At 42.3% G+C, this 19,741-nt stretch overlaps 2 protein-coding genes across 2 annotated transcripts in view; one reads left to right on the top strand and one right to left on the bottom strand.

Annotated features, from left to right (window-relative positions):
- The window catches only part of ppih (peptidylprolyl isomerase H (cyclophilin H)), a 92,646-nt gene that overhangs the window by 61,339 nt on the left and 11,566 nt on the right, over positions 1-19,741 (bottom strand). The gene's annotated exons all lie outside the window — the stretch shown is intronic.
- On the top strand, positions 13,948-17,653 carry LOC143114895 (uncharacterized). The gene is made up of 4 exons (XM_076276734.1): positions 13,948-14,052; positions 14,177-14,328; positions 14,602-14,753; positions 15,915-17,653. The coding sequence occupies exon 4, from the start codon at positions 15,943-15,945 to the stop codon at positions 17,185-17,187; it is 1,245 nt and encodes a 414-aa protein (XP_076132849.1). The 5' UTR covers positions 13,948-14,052; positions 14,177-14,328; positions 14,602-14,753; positions 15,915-15,942; the 3' UTR covers positions 17,188-17,653.

Raw genomic sequence — 19,741 nt, 5'->3', positions numbered from 1 at the left:
GACGTGTGTGTGTGTCTGCATGTATAAGTATATGGACATGTGTGTGTGTGTGTGTTTGTATGCAATGTTTCTGCATACGTTAGAGTGTAGGCCTAGCCTGTGTGTGTTTGTGTGTGTGTAGTGGTTACTGTCACTGGTGTGTGTGGAACAAGGGGGCATGAGGGAGGGGGTCAGTGTGCCTGAAAAGAGTCATTTGTTCCTCAGAATAATCAGCAGAATACACCCCCCCTCCCACACACACACACACACACAGAGACAGACAGACAGAGACAGAACTTGTCTGTGTAGTAGGGGCTGGCGGTAGCCAGAGATAATGTGTTGAAAACACCACAAATGAAGCTGGAATACTAGAAAACTATGCTAAAGCAGGGAACACTGTTGCTGGGGACGGAACACTGTTGCTGGGGAAAGAACACTGTTGCTGGGGACAGAACACTGTTGCTGGGGACGGAACACTGTTGCTGGGGACGGAACACTGTTGCTGGGGACGGAACACTGTTGCTGGGGACAGAACACTGTTGCTGGGGAAGGAACACTGGTGCTGGGGAAGGAACACTGGTGCTGGGGAAGGAACAGAGTGGCCAATGGGACAGCTGAGGACTCAACTCAAGGTATCAGTCGTTAGAGGCGCAAGCACACACAAACACAATGTTAGAGGCGCATAACCGCATACACACTCACACCCACACACACAATATGCTACCCATACATCAGAAGACTTGACAAGATGAAAAGATTTGGGAAAGATTCTCGAAAGATTGGAGTCTTTTAACTAATGCCCCCCTTTACTCAAAAGACTACAATCTTTTAAGAATCTTTCCCAAATCTTGTCAAAGTCTTCTGGTGTAAGGTAACACATACCCATCCAGACCCACACACACCAGGGCTCGTTCTAGCCTACTACATTTGGGTGGGCTGGTAGAAATTTGGGTGGGCAACATAGCAAAGCGGTCAAACTGGATCAAAATTGACAAACACAAAACACAAACTGAAAATAAAATGGTACTACCTAGCTCGAGTTGCTGCAGTCAGCAGCCAGGGATTGGCAGTATTTCTGGTACATGTATTTAAAATAAGTATTTCAAATACAAAATTGGATTTTGTCATTTGTATTTTATTTTGTTGAAGAAAGTGGCTTCGTATTTTGTATCAAAATACTTTATAGGTGTATTTTTGTAGTTTAAATATACTGGCAAATATTAAACCAATTGCCTACTTTCGGTGATGTGATGACATCATAAAAGTGCAAAACAATGAATGTAGCCTCTGATTGGAGCTGTCTTTTTTGTAATTTCCTTAGACCTGTAATCATAATATTGAGATTCAGGAAGATGACCGTTAATGTGGTTGCCCTGGAACATTGCACAATCTGGGCATACATTGACGATGTCAGAGACTTTGTACTGCTTGACAAGTTCAGCTGTGACTTTTTCAGTGCATCTCTGATACAGTAATTATAGGCTATGAGATGCAACAGGCAGGTCAGCATAGTTGATCTGTTGACTGTTTGCAGATTATGGCATGTCTCGCAGGCAGAGAAAAGCCGCTGCTCTCAAACACATGTCCACTTAATCAACAGTCATTGTATTGATGAAGGAATAGATTAAATAGACAGATGTGGAAGGTTTGCAAAGTGATATCATGCTCACTTTAAAGAATATTTTAGTACTTTCAAAATACAAAAATACAGTATTTTTTATGTGGCTAATGTATTTTGTTGTTTATTTTGATACACTAAAAATTAGGGTATTTGTTATTTTATTTTAAAATACACCAACAGCTAGAGGCCAGGCAGCTACGGTGCTTCACTCTGGGGGCATCTTTAAAATCATGCTGCTCAGAATGTAGCACTGTAGCTGCCTGGCCGCTCTAACTGTTGGCTGCAGCAACTTGAGCTAGGTAGCACTGATTGTTTTTTCTCGTACCAACAGTAGGCTACTCAGTGAGTTTGAGAAACAGTGATCTTTGTAAAAAAAAAAGGCTACATCCAAGCTGGGTTTGAGGCTGCACACTGGGCAGATGTACAACAAAAAAAAAACTGACTTTTTTTGGGTGAGCAAGACAATGCTTGGGGGGACTTGGCCCCTGCCTAGAGTCTATTGCCTAGAAATCTATTGTTTATTCTAAATTTTTATTAGGTACAGTTCTTGACAACCATCTGAGTTTTTGATAACAGACTATATTTATAAGAAATGCTCACAATGACTCCGTCTCCTCAGAAGACTGAGCTGTCTTGACATCTGTCTGGTATACGCTACACACATTCAAAGTGTTTTAACCTTTCACGTCTCTGCTTGGTTTGGCCATTTAGGCTGCAAATACAAGAACAAGTTAGCAAAATAGTAGGGAAACAAAAACCCCTAACCTAAATATACACTGGCAGTATGAGGAAGAAAGCTATGAAAAATCACTGCATTCAGTACACACCCTTTTTCCAGCCAGTTTGAGCTCTTGAAGTCTGGGAGGCGCTTCAGAGTGCCTCTGACAAAAAGTGTATTTAAAACATCCTTTGTTTACGAGTGTGTGAAGAGTGACAAAGATTTATGGACAAATATGTAACTAGGAGTTGTTAGTTCCTGCTTTCAATCCCTTTTTCACCTAACAAAACCCATATTTGTCAGACTTTTTTTTTTTTTTTAAACCTTTGTGAGTTTTCTGGTACAAAATATGACCGCTGCTCAGTCCTGCACATTGTCTCCGCAAAAATAAATCACGCATCACGCTTGTCAATTTGTCTCCATCTCCTACTCCATTCCCTAAACTGCATGTGTGCATGTGTTTGCTTTTGTGTGTGTGTGTGTTCTAGGGGTGGCAAGGTTCATGAAAAAACGTTCGGTTCGCTTGCCTCGGTTGCGGAGCATGTGTGCATTGTACAGTTTTGACGGTTCAAGGCATGCGTAATGTAGCCTCACGCCCATATGTGTGTTTGTTCCCCCTTTTGCGTGAAAGCGGAGGTGTGGATTGCTGCAGATCACGTGTAGAAATGGCAAGTGCGAGCGATAACGAATGCAGCCTGTTGTGGTGTGTGCAAACATTTTGGAGTTCTAAAACAGTAGATAGAACTGCGACTGTGATGTGCAAGCATTGTGCCACACGTAGCTTATTAAAGGAGAAGTTCGGTGTGAAATTGACCTTAGCTGTACTGAAAGATGTTGCCGAGTACTTACATGTGTCCAATAGGCACTTTCGCTCACCCCCTAGCATTCCGAATTACGCCGTTTTTAGCCGAGTAGCTGTGGGGGGCATAGCGTAGCCTATGCAGCTAAATCGCTATTTTTACACAATTAAAAAGGTTCCAAGACCCTCAGAAGTCTCCCAATGCAGTGTGGAGTTACTTGGAACCTTTTTAATGGTGTAAAAATAGCGATTTAGCTGCATAGGCTACGCTATGCCCCCACAGCTACTCGGCTAAAAACGGCGTAATTTGGAATGCTAGGGGGTGAGCGAAGGTGCCTATTGGACACATGTAAGTACTCGGCAACATCTTTCAGTACAGCTAAGGTCAATTTCACACCGAACTTCTCCTTTAATTATGCTAGTACAGACCCGGAGTGGCTAATCGGGAGCTTTGGGAGGATGTGCCGGTCTGAATATCGCAAGCTTGAATGTATTGTTTCTGAAGTTCATTAGCTGCGCACTCGCAGCACTTCAGCAGCTTAGGCTGTGCGGTCTAAGCCCCTTACTTGCAGTCTCCCAAATATTAACAAAATAGCCCTCACAAAACCTGTTTGGAAATCGCAACCAAGTCTATTTGCAATAATTAAGGGGAATAAGAGACTAGCGGCCCCTCCTCCAATGGCACGCCTTCACACAAATACTTCTCTCATCTTCTCAAAGGAACTCTAGATCTCATTCATAGTGACCATTCGGTCCTTGGTTACCTGTCTGACCAAAGCCTTTTGTCCCAGATTACTCAGTTTGGCTGAGCAGCCAGATCTAGGAAGACAGTTAGTTGTTCCAAACTTTTCCAGTTGAGAATAATGGAGGCTACCGTGCACTTTCAATGCTGCAGAATTTTTTTTGTATTCTTGCCCATATCTGTTAGCCTGACTTTGCAGAGAGTCTGGCCTAGATCAGAGCCCGTCTACGGAGAGCCTGGCCACTCCGTATTAAGTCCCATTGTACCGAATTTTGGTTGCAGTTCCACCAGTTCCACTGGGGGCGATCGCCATGAGTGCAAAATGAATGGGAGTCAATGGAGCTAGAAGGCTAAATTTGTCTCTTTCACCTGATTGTCGTTGACAAATCTCAGATTTGATTGTAGTTTGTATAACTTCAACATGGGTTATAGGTCAAAAGTTGAATGAACGAGTACTTATGTCCTTTTGATTTCTTACAGGTTGGGTCGTTGTTGCCCATAACTAATGCCCCGCTAGCATTGTGCTAATGAATGACGTCATCAACACGTTTGAAAGGCTTTTTAGAACAATTAAGTGACTTTAAAAAATATAATACTCAACCAAGTGAATTTTCTTTGTCTCCCCTTTCGAATACAATATTCAAATTACTTGAAAAAAATATATATCCCGAGAAAAGTGGATTTTGAGGGGTACAGCTCCATAGATCTCCATTCATTCTGCACTCGTGGACGAGCGCCCTCATGTGGAACCACAGAAGGAACTGCAACCAGTTCAGAAACCGGAAGTTTTCCTAGAGTGGCAGTTCTCCCCTTATTAGACATTCTCTGCCTAGATCCATAGGCGTACGTTTATTTCCAGGTGGGAGGGCACAGTTTGAGATTTAAACAAAGATTGTTAAGGCGGAGCAAGATACTTCGTCGTAGTTCATGTCTATGGGCGCGAAATGGGGATCGAATCCTGTCTGCATAAAGAGGCGTGTCGATGACGTATTGATGAGCGTACGTTGCAACCGGCCAACAGCAGCGGCATAAATAACCGGCACACACCTGATATAAAGTCGATTTTCCAGACTGGAATGCTCAAAAATGCTAAAAATGTACCTGAAATGTACAGAAGGGTTTGAGCATCCTGAAAACGTGCCCGAAATTCACATTCCTAACTCTATAGAACCAAGACCTTAGCATATGTGGTAAAATTCTGAGCTATGCCCATAGACTTCAATGGAGCAGTCGCTGCCTCTGCTCTGCATAAAGGGGGATTATGACCCCCCCTCGTGCCATCCGGGTTCCCGGAAGTGGCTCCTGATGAAATATCTTGCTCCGCCTTAACAATCTTTGATTTAAAATCATTGGAGTTCCTTTGAACCAATCACTAACAACCATTAGTCACTAACAACCGTTTTGTCATAGACAGAAGTTTCACTGCAGCAAGCCCATAACAAGCACGGGGGCATCTTATCAGCAAACAATCACACGTTTCATCTGCGTAATTCTCGCCAAAATGCATCATATAGTGTTTTGTGAATGTACCAAAGTCAAACTTTCATATAAATGCATAAGTACGGCCAAAGCGCCACTTTTAAGCTTGTATGCGTTGTCGTTTTCGGGTGAAATGACCTTTTGAATGGGATTTCTATAGGGCTACTACTTTTTTGATACAATCGCGTCAAAATCGCTATTTTTCAAACACTATGAAGGCTCGACACAATGACTTTGATCGAAGTATCATCAGTGTCTCTACACATGAACTCGAGCATTGAGAACATTGTTGGTGTACGCAGAGTTTACTAAAAGAACAACTCACTGCTCGCTGCCATCTTGCAAGGAGCGAGTTGTCCAAAATCTTTCTTTTTAGTAAACTATGTGTACACGAACAATGTTCGTAATGCTCGAGTTCATATGTAGAGACATTGATGATGCTTCGATCAAAGTTTCAAGTTATGTCGAGCCTTCTTAGTGTTTGCAAAATAGTGATTTTGACGCGACCATGTAGCCTACTAAACTACAGTTTGACTCGGGTACGTTCGTAGCCTATTTCAAGTGACAAAATCTATGACTAAAGTTTAGCTGACAATATAACATCCTACTCCACTGTGACTTCGTTCGTGACCCTCCTGTTAATAGGCTAAACTATTATTCACATTTGCTCAAAGATTTCATAAGTATAAGCCCTTTTCGCTCCTTACGTTGATGTATTCCAAGCGATCTGCTTCAGGGGCGGGGACGTAGTAATTGAAACACCATGCCTGGGTACGTAATCGCTCTCAGGGACGCCCTCTGTTCGCTGGTTGGTCGGCTGCCCAACTGCCGAAATAAACGAGCGCGAATCAACCTATTCCAGACGGAATACTGTAGGGAGAAGAAATCGACCGGAAGTACGTAGGCAGGCCGAGGCCAGGCTACAGATCTGTGTCTTCACACAACCCTGTCTCGCAGGTCTACGGACAATTGTCTTGACCTTGTGGCTTGGTTTTCACTCTGACATACACCATCAACTGTGAGACCTTATATAAAGAGATGTCTGCCTGTCCTAATAATGGCCAAAGAATTAATTTAGGCGCAGATGGACTCTAATCAAGTTGAAGAAGCATCTCAAGGACCATTGATAGAAGTAGGATGCACCAGAGCTCAATTGCAAGTGTGTCACGACCCCCTGTGCCCCTTCAGGCCTCTCCTTGTCAGTGCACGGGCAGGTAGGGCCTGATTAGGTCAATTAGGAATTGTGTACACATGCATCAGAGTGTGGTTATATAAGGAGTCCTCCTCTCCTCCCCTTTAGGCACTTTTCTTCTCTCTTGCAGGCACCATTTTGACTTTCTCTCTGCACTGGCACTTTACGCTTTCTCTCCTCTCTCTAATCTTTCTATCTTCTTTTGTCTACCATTTAGTCATCTTACATACTGATGCTGACATTGCATTCATACATACACACACGCCAACACTCATCTTCCCCTAGACACATTATGTTTGGTATTACTATTGTTGCTTAATCTTAATAAATTATAAATTGGAACTTTGTTGTCCGTCTCCCTTTATGTTGCGGTCAGTAAACGAGCCGGCCGTAACAAAGTGTCATAACAAAGGGTCTGAATACTTATGTAAATAGAATATTTCAGACTTTTATTTTTTATAAATTTACAAAACACTCTAAACACCTGTTTTTTGTGGAGTGTTGGAGTATTATGTGTAGATTAATGAGAAAAAACACGAATTGAATCCATTTCAAGATGAGTCTGAAATATAACAAAATGTGGAAAACTTGAAAGGATCTGAATACTTTCCGGTTGCACTGTACATTATATAACTATACTATTGGCATTGCATCGGTAGTAAAGACAAAGCTCTGTGCGCAGTTTTCACGGATCATCATTGCCCTTGGACATTTTCAGCTGGTTTGGAAATTGGACTAATTTTAACATCACTTTTTCCCCTTTTAAAATATATTTTCTTTTTTTTATTTGTTTATTTGTTTTGTTGTCTGTGTATGTCTTGGTGTCACGGGTACGCTGGCGACTACGCCGCTCCGTCCGGCATTTTTTGTATTTGTTATTTTTTAAATGTATTTGTCTTGTCTTGATGTCATGGGTACGCTGGCGACTACGCCGCTCCATCCGGCATCTTTTGTCTTGTTGTTATGTGTCTTGTTTGTGGAGCGCTTTGGATTGCACTATGTGCATGTTAAATGCGCTTTATAAATAAATCTGACTTGACTTGACTAATACTGTAGCCTAAATTGTGGATAATTAAGCTATACACCATATGCTGGTATTTCTGAAGTGTTAATGATTTAAAAGGAAAAATAACCGTACAGAAACGAAAACAGTGACCTGTTTTTTTTTTTTTTTTTTAAACGGTGACGAAATTGTGAATTTCCAGAGCGTGTTACAACACACTCAGCAATCGACTCCTACGGACTTTCCCCTGAAAATGGCAGCAAAGATGGCAACATTTCCGGAAAGGTACTGGCTTGATGAAATTCATTCTGGACTCTCTATCCGACCACATAAAGACCTCGGGGATACTTCGGTTTGGCTTTAGGGACCCTCTACTCACTACCACGTAAGTGTTATGTTGTTTGGAACTGTAGAAGAGGTATAAAAATAGCGTTTTGTAGCGGCGAAATTGATATGCCCTGCTCACTTCCAGGCTACGAGTTTTGACTGAAAACGGTACAATCGAACTTTCTCAAAACACATCCGAATGACATGATTTTGATGTCAACTCAACGTATGTATCCCCAATCATCCGTAAATCGTGTCGTGCATTTTACTCCGGATTATTCCTTTAAGGCATATAAACAAGTGCAGATCAATCACACAAGCTCTGAGAGCTTTGAAACTTGGCATGTTTATAGTCAGGAAGTTGCTTTACCTACTAGAAAAGACTGGATGTAAATATATCTTGATGTATGGAATGAATAGAGACATGTAAACATACACCTAAAATAAGCGGACATGCAAAAAATGAATATCTATGCAGAATGTTTTCATTTACTTTGTAGCTGCTTTACCAGGGATTATCATAGCAACACATATGATGGCTTATGGGAAAGGTGGGGTTGTACTGAATCCAAGTTAGGGTGTTCTGTCACTCAATGTATGAGGTGTCCAAAATGAAAGAACACTAGCAAAATACAGTCTTAAATTCCAAATCACATTATCAGTGGTGAGAAGAATGTTGATAAATTCATTGTTACTGCAAGGCAAGTGCTGATCTATATTTACATTTAATAATGATACATTTCATATGAAACACAGATCCAATTGAATCAGGTTAACACTGGAATGGAACACTTTTATTAAAATATTTACATTCACTTGAATTTTGTTTTGGTCAAGTCATTACTGAATAATGGAAAATAATATTGTTAGCTTTTGTCTGTCCAGACCAGCAGTGGACAGTAGAGCCTACACTGCTTACTTCACCCCTAAGTAGCTAAACAGTTAGTTGTAGAAACTACTTTCCCTAGCTAAGAAAGTACTTAGCCCTCTGACCAATGTTTAATGTGTAATTCAACTTGATTTGCATTTCGATGAAAATTCTGAAATGTATATAATTTTTCCTTTTCACTAGTCTTTTGAATTATGGAGAATGTCTTACAGGTATTGGATCCAAAGCTTTGTATAATTTGTGGGAAACATTTTGAAAAGGGCAAGAAAAAAGATCCCTATGTCCAAAACCCCACAGTAGAAGGCCTCCAACGCATACTTACCCTTGCTCAGCAGAGAGAGAGATGGTGATGTCCATAAAACTCTGGCTTCATATACAGATGATATTTTATCCAAAATCAAAGTTTCATATAATGTATCATGTATAGCGAACTACTGAAGTAAGACAAAAATCAGTGAGCAGCAGCAAGTTGCAAATGTTGAGAGTAAGAGCACATCTGCACCAAGAAGGCTGAGTAGGGCTGATACAACATAATTTCAAATGCGGAGAGATTGTTTCATTTGTGGGAAGGCCAGCTCTAGATCAGAACCTCTGACAGCCATTTCGACTGGTACAGGGGCAATGTAAATTTCAGAAAAGTGTGGTTTCGGGCAGTGCGTTTACAGGATTTAGGCTAGTGACAAATGGTCAGAAAGGGCTTTAGTTTTTGAGATACCCCTACCGGAGGTAGAACTAAACCCAACAATGTTTTTCTTAATCTCTAAGGTCTCCCATATATGAAATGGATTCTTAGCTAAAAATATTTTACTGCTAAGATTGTTAAATTAACAGATATTGTTATACACCCCAAAACCAAAAAAGAACTAAAATATAGCCTGTCCGTATTGGAGTTAAGGCATATACATTAGTGCAGGTCAATCACACAAGCTCTGAGAGCTTTGAAACTTGGCATGTTTATAGTCAGGAAGTTGCTTTACCTACTAGAAAAGACTGGATGTAAATATATCTTGATGTATGGAATGAATAGAGACATGTAAACATACACCTAAAATGGGGCCGTATTACAGAAACGTCCTATCTTAAGTCCTAAGTTAAGATAGGAGAAGTGTAAGATAGGATTTTTCTCAATTTGGTATTACAGAAACATATCCTATCTTATCTCAAGTTAAGATATCCTAAGTAGGCGATATAGCATCGACGTTCAGCTTTTATGTCTGTTACTTAGCAACAGATGAAACTTGTTGGATCACCTCACTTCACAACTAGCAGCTATCATAATAATAATTCAATGTGGAGTTCATTACCCGTTGGAAACTTGATGTAACTTAGCGCTAATCCACCAATGGCTTTTGCCATCTCTGTTAAAGGAGAATTCCGGTGTGATATTGACCTAAGTGTGTTGAAACATGATACCGAGTGTGAACGTATGTCTAGCTCATCTCGGCTTGTCCCCTGCACTCAGAAATCGGGCGCTAGTTATCCGCCTAGCCATGCAAATAAATCACTGTTTTACACCATTTACGAGTCTCAAAGTAGCTCCATAATTCATTGTTAGACTTCCGAGGGCCTTGACATTTAAAACGAGACATTGTGAACTTTGAAAAAGCACTAGTAGTTTATTTACAAGACGATTTATACAGACAGTACCTGCGCTACATGTAACAAAAGAGCTGCCATCTCGCTTATTTTTAACAGTAATTTGACAGTTAGGAGAGCTGATGAGTCATCCTAAAGTTAGGACAGTTTATTTAGGATTTTGGTAACTTAGGATATTTCTGTAGTACACATTTCCTATCTGGAGTTAAGATAAGAAACTGACTTTAGGATCGGCCGTTCTGTAATGACTTTTTTCCTAAATCCGATCCTAACCCTTGTTACCGTAGAACTAGTTACCAAACAGATAAGATAGGATTTACGAGTTAGGAAGTTTCTGTAATACGCCCCCTGGTCCCAGAGTGGAAAAATCTGAAACCGTAGCCCGTTTGCAGCGAAACCGCACATCCTGCTCGCGTATCGATGATGTAATCGCCACACCTCAGCTGCCCTGGACTTGCACTTATAGTATTGCCTAACAATACTACTTTTCATACATGACATTACCTACGATTACACTCCGTAAGATAAATATCATAACATAACTGGTGCTACGCAGCGCCGATAGCTTATGACTTGGTGGACTGAACACTGTTTTCCGGTGTTTTTTTATGCATTCTATCTAGCTACTGTCAGTGACGCGAGAACTTAAGTTATTAGGAAAGTGCGGTGTACGTTTAGGCTACATTAATTTGTGCGTAGTGCCAGTGTCATTCATTTATTTTACATGTCTTACAACATACATGCATTCACAGTCGAGTGAAATCAGATATAAGCATAGGCCTACAAAGACGCTTAGAACTCACGTTAAGCCGATGGTAGCACACTGAATGCGAATGCGCGATTTGATGCAGGCAAAAGTATTGACTGTTACTAACGAAGGTTTTATAGCAATATTATAAATGTGGCGAAAGAATAGCCTAGAACTTGGGTAAGCCTTGCGTTTAGTAGCCTAATTGCGGTGATAGCCAAAACTAATGTGAATCACGGACTATCCTACAACCAAAGAAAGTAAAGGTGATTAGTAGGCCTACCTGCATTAGCCAAATAAAGGACGGGACTGCACCCTTCACAAACCGTAAAATAAAGTTTATTAGTTTTACAGTTGACTACAGTTGACAGTTCACCATAAGTCCACACAAACAATTCTGGTTTCCTTGCACTAGCCATTTCGTCGTAGCCTATTCTGTCTGTTTGTAAAGCGCAAGTTTTGGTCAATTTCTGTAAAGAAACAGTGCCACATATAGACCGGTTTCAGGTCCCTAACAACCGTAGTCAAGAATAGGACAAGAGGACAAGCAAACCCAGAGCCAGAGCCGTATAGCAATACATTGAGAGAAAGACGCAAGGAGCTTGAAAATTGTTAACTTTTGGCAGAGAAAAGCAGACGGAAATTCCCCTGTGTGGTACAGGAGACATTTCATTTTTTTGTGATGTGTCCGTTCAAAGCTAAAAATGTTTAAAACGCCAATAAAGTAGGCAGGCCTAGGTGCTAGACATTTGGATACGAAGCATGCATTATGAAGCTACGAAGTTATGCCACAAATGTTATCTTCATGCTCAAGAGGAAAAACTTAAGTCATGTAGGCTAAATAACATAGGGTAGTGACGTTAACAACGTTTTTTTTTTAAAATCATATTCCTCAGCATATCATTTTAATGAGAGACTTATGATCCATGAGAACGGAGGCTAACGCCTATATTTCACGCAAATGACAATATGCAGGGTAGCTTCTAGCCTAAAGTTAAAGTTGACACTCCATTTGAGTTGTTTGTTTTAAAAAAGAAGACATGGGCTTGCAAGTAACGTTATTGCATAGGCCTAAGGTAACTAGGTAGCCTAATTTATAGCTAATCCGTCATAGGCTCCTGTCCTGTCAGTTAACATCCAGCACAATGCATTTTGTGCATTGTAACGTTATTTCAGTCAATCGTTCAACGTGTGGCCAGCATAGGCTACTTTATCAAAGTAATTATCCTCTGACCTCAGGGGGAAATGATTGTCCACCCCTGTCATTATGTACCCTTTGAGTAGGTAATGTTCTCACTAAATCTAAACTAATTGTTTGTGCAGTCGAAGCCCTAACGCTAACATTAGCTTAAGCCTAACCTAACTTTACAGTGACTGGCCACATGTTTACCTTTCGTAAAATCCGTTGCTTTTTCATAGGTAAATCCGCTACACCTCTAGATGAAAACAATCCAGACTCGGCTACACCGAAATATTTCGGCAATATGTTTTTATTCTTCATCTTATATTCAGCCAGCTTGTTTAATGGCATGCAAATAACCACTGTAACTGGTTCAAGGATTGATAGTCTCTGAATACAAATATCTTGGTATCTGGCTGGATGCAAAACTCACATTTACCTACCATATAGCCATCCTAGCAAAAACACTGAGAAAAAAAATAGGTTTCTTCTACAGAAACAAAGCCAGCCTCCCTATGGAAAGTAGGAAACAAGTTGTTGAAGCAGTTTTCATGTCAGTTTTAGACTATGGTGATGTGATATATAAAAATGCTACTGCTTGTTCACTTAAAGCCCTGGATCAGTCTACCATTCTGCCCTGAGATTCATTACTGGTGATGGCTATAGCACTCATCATTGTGTCCTTTATGGTAAGGTGGGTTGGTCATCTTTGACAGAGAGGAGACAAAATCATTGGCATCTGTTTATTTACAAAAGGTGTTGTTGGGAAATTACCAGGTTATATTTCAGACATGCTTGTGTGGAATTCTGGTCCCTATCAGACCAGATCAAATGACTGTTTGATGCTCAAGGTTCCTCGTATCCATGTTATAGTGCCCCTACTTCCTGGAATAATCTTCAGTGTAATATAAAAATGAACTCTATACTTTCCTATAATCAATTCAGATCTGTAATCACAAACCTTCCTATGTCAATTTGTACCTGCTTTAAGTAAATGTCTTTATTATTATTATTATTATTATTAAGATTTTATGTATTTTTCCCCTCCCTCCTCTATAATGTATATCTTATTATTTATTTATTTTACTTTGTTTTATTTTATTTATAGGCCTAGACCTATACTTTTTTTTTCCCTCTCTCATTTTACATTTTGTTACTTCATTGTTTCTGTTATCTCGGCTTCATTGAAAATGAGGGCTTCCCTCAATGACCCTCCGAGAATAAATAAAGGTTGAATGTTTTCTATGCGCTGTCAGTGTAAACAACTAGTGCTTGTCCGAGTTCGTTCTTGACTACGGTTGTTAGGGACCTGAAACCGGTCTATAGGCCTGGGGTATGTGTTGAGTCGTGTTGAGATGGATCCGTTTGGACGCAAATATTCTTGATACGGTTCCAGGGAAGACGGAGGAAAAAAAGATCGGTTTGGTACGTGTGGACTAGGCCTTACACCTACAGGCCTGCATGGCCTGTTGAGTCTTTGATATGCATATTGTATTGTCTGCATCTGAATGTAATAGATTCCTGAACCCCGATCGTCTTGTTAAACCCGTTTCTCCAAACCTCAGGCTGTGGTTGTGTGTGTGGTTGTGTGTATCTGTGTCTACTTCCTTTGTTCCTTTGCTGGATCGTAAAGGGGCGTGGGGACAGGGGAGGAGCTCAGTACTCACACAACAAGCTTTAAGTCAGACCTACCTACACACCTACACACACACACACACACAGGAGGATAGTCGTCGATTCACCAGTACTCTAGACACTTGTGGCTGGACCTGTGTCACGGTAAAGTCCTCCATCCATCATGGTGTATTATGATGTTTACTCTTTGACCCCTTTGGTGGGTGTGTGTGTTTGGGGTGGGGGTGTCGATTGCGTTGTACTGATGGCCTTCATATCTGATTTACAGCTCTAACGACATATGGACACAACTTTGAGCTTAAGTATGTCACCACCACACTGCCACAGAAGCTGCCTTTAACGTTGCCTCCCAACACTCGCAAACTCTAGGAGTCAAACACAGGCTGGACTAATCAAGCGTCTGGACAACAAAACGAGCAGGTCACATAATCTTAATAAACCACAGAGTGCAGATTTTTTAGCATTAAAAAGCTAGTCAAATTCAGACAACGGTGACTAAACATGTTCTTACTTCTAATCTCTTTGTTTCTGTGGATGGCTCTTCACCTGTATGCACAGACCTACGGATTTCAATTATTTTGCTAGTTATCTGTAGAACACTGTGTAATTAAACACACACACAGATCCTGCATAGTCATTCTGATCTGTCAACATCATATACTGACTAGGGTTTTTCTCTGTATTTCTCTGTAGGCAGCATTGCTTGGATGTGATTTTGCCTTCGAGGAGAGAGACTGCAGCCCATCTCCAACACACCTGCTTCAGCCCACCAGTATAGCGCTGGCGTTGTGACCCTCTGTCTGACCCCTGACCCATAGGAGAACTGGGGGTGTCGTCTCTGAAAGGTAAGGTGCTCCTGAACCAATGCATGTGAAGGTCCTTCTGTGCCCATCCTGAGGCTGTAGTCTCATACGACAGGGCCATTTACATAGGCGGTGTAACAGACTTCAACCTCTAAATACATCTCGCATACAAACATAAAATGTGCTTAAGTTTCTGTTACGTCATTTGCCAAATATTGAACTAGTACTAAACGGACTTGTCAGACTGCTTAACTGTTTGCAATGTTATCACGCTACTGCCACCAGGCAACAGTACAGTAGATTAATAGCAGCCGAATTACACTTGTGGTCCAGCAATATCAAATAATTGTATTTAATTTACAAACTCGCTTAATCGGCAGGTTTTACCTATTCATAAACGGCTAAAGTGAGCAGCATGACCGAAAAACCCATCCAACTTTAAAAGTAGTAAAAAAAAAGTTAAAAAAGATTGGGTAATTTTTTGATGCAGGTCTATGCTCTCCGAGACAGCGTTGTTTTGCATGTCATCCTTCTCCCCATGTCGTTTAACTGTGGGAATGCAACTTTCAAGTTTCATGTGCGCAAATACCAAGTGTAGCTACGTAGGTACAAGAGTACGGTATTCTATGCAGTTTTGTAGACAATAGAGATTAATAATGTACAGTGTATAGTTGGATAAATACAGGTTTTCCAGAAGACATGTCTACAGAGATAAGTAGAGTATAAATGTAGAGTATAAATAAGCTGTGGAGACAGTATTTTTCATTGGTCAACCACTACAGAGCTTGCTCCGGTATACGCTATAGCCCCAAATCACAAAGAGTGGATTAGCTAAGGGCCATGAGAAAAACGCTTCCCAAATAGCATTTTTTAACCAGTAATAATGTTCAAAACAGCACCAACCCTCGTCAGTAGCTTGCTCAAGGACCCTACACATAAAACAAAGCACCAACAACGTAGTTAGCGAACCCGGAGTTTATTACAGAAGACTGTTAAGAACACTTACCAACTGTCTCCCTGCCAGCTCCTCCAACCCAGTATTGCAAGGATTCATTGTGCCGTCACGTTTGGTTAATCTATTATTCGTGCTGGGGTTGGAGGAGCTGGTAGGGAGACAGTAGGGGTATTTAAAAAGGTATGCCGCGAAACCACGGGAATGTGCCAAAATTACCCAACTATTGCTGTTCCCTTGAACTTCTCCAGGTGGCGCCAGTGAGCCGAGCAAACAGCCATGTTGCTAGACAACCACAGCATATTGGCCGTCCTGCAGGAGAGGGCGGACTGGGATGCGGACTGGGAGGAGCACACACCGGACTTCCTGTCCCTGTTGCTGATCAAGGTTCTGCTGAACTGCGTCCTGCTGGCGTGCAGCTACGGCGGCCAGCGGCCAACACGCTCCTTAATGGGCCTCTGCTTCCTGTCGCTCTGCCTGGCCGACTTCCTGCTGGCCACCACGCTGGCCGTTACCCGGCTGCTGGGCGACCCTCAAGGTTACCCAGGTTACCAGGCCCTCGTGCTCACTCACGCCTCCGCCGTCTACGCGCTCCTGCCACTGCCCGTGCTGGCGCTGGGGTCGCTGGACTACGCCTACGCGGACCGGCGGGGAGCCCGCCAGTTAGGGGGCAGCGTGGGTCAGGGCGGGGCAGTGCTGGCGCTGTGGGTTCTAGCCGGGCTGTACTCGGCAGGCCATACTGACCCGTCAGTGCTGGAGGTGAAGCTGAGGCCGCCGCAGCTGGTTGGGTGGGCGCGGGTGTGTGAGGTGCGGGTAGCGTGGGAGGTCAGTCTCTTCTGCCTGGTGCTGCTCATGGCGGTCGGCGTCGTACTGCTGCTCCACCTGCCCCACGTCCCACGCTGGACACGCCTCATCCACCGCCTGACGGTGGAAAGGGAGGCGGTCGGCACGGCCCACAGCGACCTGCCCGTCTCCAACAGCAAAATGCCCCTCACCCACGCCGACCTGCCCGTCTCCAACAGCAAAATGCCCCTCACCCACGCCGACCTGCCCGTCTCCAACAGCAAAATGCCCCTCACCCACGCCGACCTGCCCGTCTTCAACAGCAAAATGCCCCTCACCCACACCGACCTGCCCATCTGGTCCGTTGAGATGGAGGGGCAGCCCCCGTGCCAGCGGGGACCGCCCCTCTATGTTACCTGCGTGCTACTGTTCGCCGTGCCGTGGTGCCCATACCTGCTACTGCACCTGAGCAGCCAGCTGCTACAGCTGTCAGTGCCCTCCTACGTCAGCGTCAACACGCTGTGGCTGAGCTGTGCCAACAGCCTGCTGGCGGGCATCACCTCATGGGCGCTGGCAAGGCAGGACAAGGGCACCAGCACCCATCACCTGGACGCCGTCTGTGACTGGAGGATCCCTAGCTACGTCAGTTACCGCGGCAACAGCCCCGGCCCATTGCACAAAGTGCCCCTGGAACTGCAGACTCCGTCAGAGAGGAAACTAAAGCCCCTGCTCCTGCTTTGAGCTACACTCTGGACAGCATAACACACACAATATTACACACATGGGGAAGGGTTTGGGGGTTGCACACTGCACAGGACAGAGGACAGGTTTAGCGGGTGCGCATGGTGGGGGGCATGTTTCTCTTCTATCTGGGATTTCTGGGTCTATGATCATGAAATACTGGATGGTATGTAATGCTACTCTAATGAATTCAAGATTCAAGATATCTTTATTACATCTCATTATAAGGGTATAAAGTACGGGTATACGAGTAAACTTCTTGTGTTTTTTTGCTCCTCAAAAAATAAATAGTAAATAAATAAATAGTATATAATGCAGTCAATGTAAATATATAAATAGTATGAAATAAATTGTCTTTTATTACTTTTAATACTTTTGCCTTTGTTTTTTGGTTTGTTTATGTAAAGCACATTGAATGACCTCTGTGTATGAAATGCGCTATATAAATAAACTTGACCTGACTTAACTTGACGTGACGTCAATGACGTGTATCTACATACAGATCAGATCTGTAGGGTAGGAATGTCCATCAGATCTACAGATATATGCCAACATGTATTGTGTGAAGTCCAGCATGCATTTCTTTATGAAGAACAGTTCTTGTAAGCTGCTATCTGATGAAAAACACACCTAATGATGATGGCACAGCTGATTCTAAGTTGTGTTTATGAATTACGTGCTTGCTTGTCAGTTTCCCTTCTTGACCAGTGACTTACATTATATTATATTATATTATATTATATTATATTATATTATATTATATTATATTCATTCATCATCACAGTGACAAGAACATGCACAAAAGGGAGAGCAGAGCTGTGTGTGAAGCACAAACGGACAAACGCAAATACATCTGCACGAGAAGTCTCATTCAAAATTCACATGGAAAACTATCTTTATGCAAACATGGTACTTTGGCAACACCTGTTAGACAAACATGGCACTGCCATCACAGTGTTTCCTCTATGTTGACTTGGTAGTGGCGGCCCCCCACGGTTTCATTTTCTTCCCCCACGGTATCAGAAATGGGGCAGACGTCGCAGTTGCCTTTCAAAATTCATTGTGCAGACCTGTTGTAGATTCTCCAAATATACAGCTCAATCACAACTGAAAATAATGCCTCATTGTGTGTGAATAGAGGTGAATACATATAAGTGGCAGCGAAGTGTCAGTTGTCAGTTCCGTGGGCCGGGGGGGGGGGGGGGGGTTCGGACAGGCCTGCCCCCACTGCTTAAAAAAATCCTAGAGGAAACACTGCATCAGTCAGTGTTTAAGGTGTATTATCATATAGGCCTAAAGGCAAACACAAAGCTTGCGACTGAATAATGTAATCCTGCCCTATTCACACACTGGGAACTTATTCTGTTTTAGGCTAACAAACGTCTGTTTGTATGGCAGCTAGGTCTGGCTTCCTATTCTATTATGTATTTTACATTACTGCTCAGGAGGTGGGGAGGACACACCAGTAGGGGTCACAGGGAAAGAAAATCTGTAGTGACACCTGCTGGTCACCACCTGTATGACACCATAAGCCAACTCCTGAACTTCAGAACTTTTACATGCAATAAGGTACAGATCTCAAACAGCACAGAGACATGAAGCTCACAAGCTGACATAGCACACGCTGCACACAGTTCAGTACTGCAGTGCATGCAGTAGTTTAAGGGAGGTGTTTGTGTGTTGGGGGGGGGGGGGCATTCATGCAGTAGGTACTCTGGGTAGTGTGAGGAAGGGGTGTGTGTGTTGGGTGGGGTGGGGGGGGATGGTCCATACATGTAGCAGATACTCTGGGTAGTAAGTAGATGAGGTCAATGGCAATTCTGCATTGACCTCACATTTACATACTTTCAGTTTGAAAAGAAATGTCAGAAACAAAGCCCCTCACAATGATTAAATCCACCCGTGCGTTAACCTTTTTGTTCATACCTAAGCCAGAGACTTTCTAATGAGGAGACACAGCACTCAAAGAATCTCCCATAGAAATGTATAGGGTTATTTCGTAACACAAACATGGCAGTCGTCTACACATATCCCTTTACCTACTCATTTGCTGTGGTTAAGTGATCTATTATCCAGCCTAACACTGGAGAAAATACGCCATTCATTGCATGGATCTAAGGAAGAATTCTATAAGGTTTGGGGATCATTTCTAGATTATTTCCACAACCCCGAACTTGTGATTAAATCATAGAGTGGTTGCCTTATCAGTTATGCCCTTGACTTCCATCCAACTCCTTTGCGGGCACTCGTAGGCATTTCATCTTCACTAACTGGCTGCACTTTCCAATTGGTCTTGGTTTTTCCTGTTTTTTGTGTGTTTGTTTTGTTTTGTTTTGTTTTGTTTTGTTTTGTTTATTGTTATTATTATTGTTATTATTTATCCACTTTTGATATGTAGTGCTCGGCTTGATTTGATCCTTGCTTTTTATTATTATTATTATTATTATTATTATTATTATTATTATTATTATATCCTTTATTGTATCCCTTATTTATTATTATTATTTTTATTATTATTATTATTTTATCCCTTATGATGTTGTGTATTATGAGC

The sequence above is a fragment of the Alosa pseudoharengus genome, unplaced genomic scaffold, assembly GCF_046254945.1.
Source record: "Alosa pseudoharengus isolate Yale_2024_CS ecotype anadromous, Long Island Sound unplaced genomic scaffold, YU_APseudo_1.1 YU_APseudo_1.1_scf_9, whole genome shotgun sequence".
In the NCBI taxonomy this organism is placed as follows: Eukaryota; Metazoa; Chordata; class Actinopteri; order Clupeiformes; family Clupeidae; genus Alosa; species Alosa pseudoharengus.
This window is presented reverse-complemented; position numbering and strand designations above follow the sequence as displayed.

Excerpts from the sequence above, each read along its gene's own strand:
- LOC143114895 (XM_076276734.1), top strand. The coding sequence starts at position 15,943 with ATGTTGCTAGACAACCACAGCATATTGGCCGTCCTGCAGGAGAGGGCG.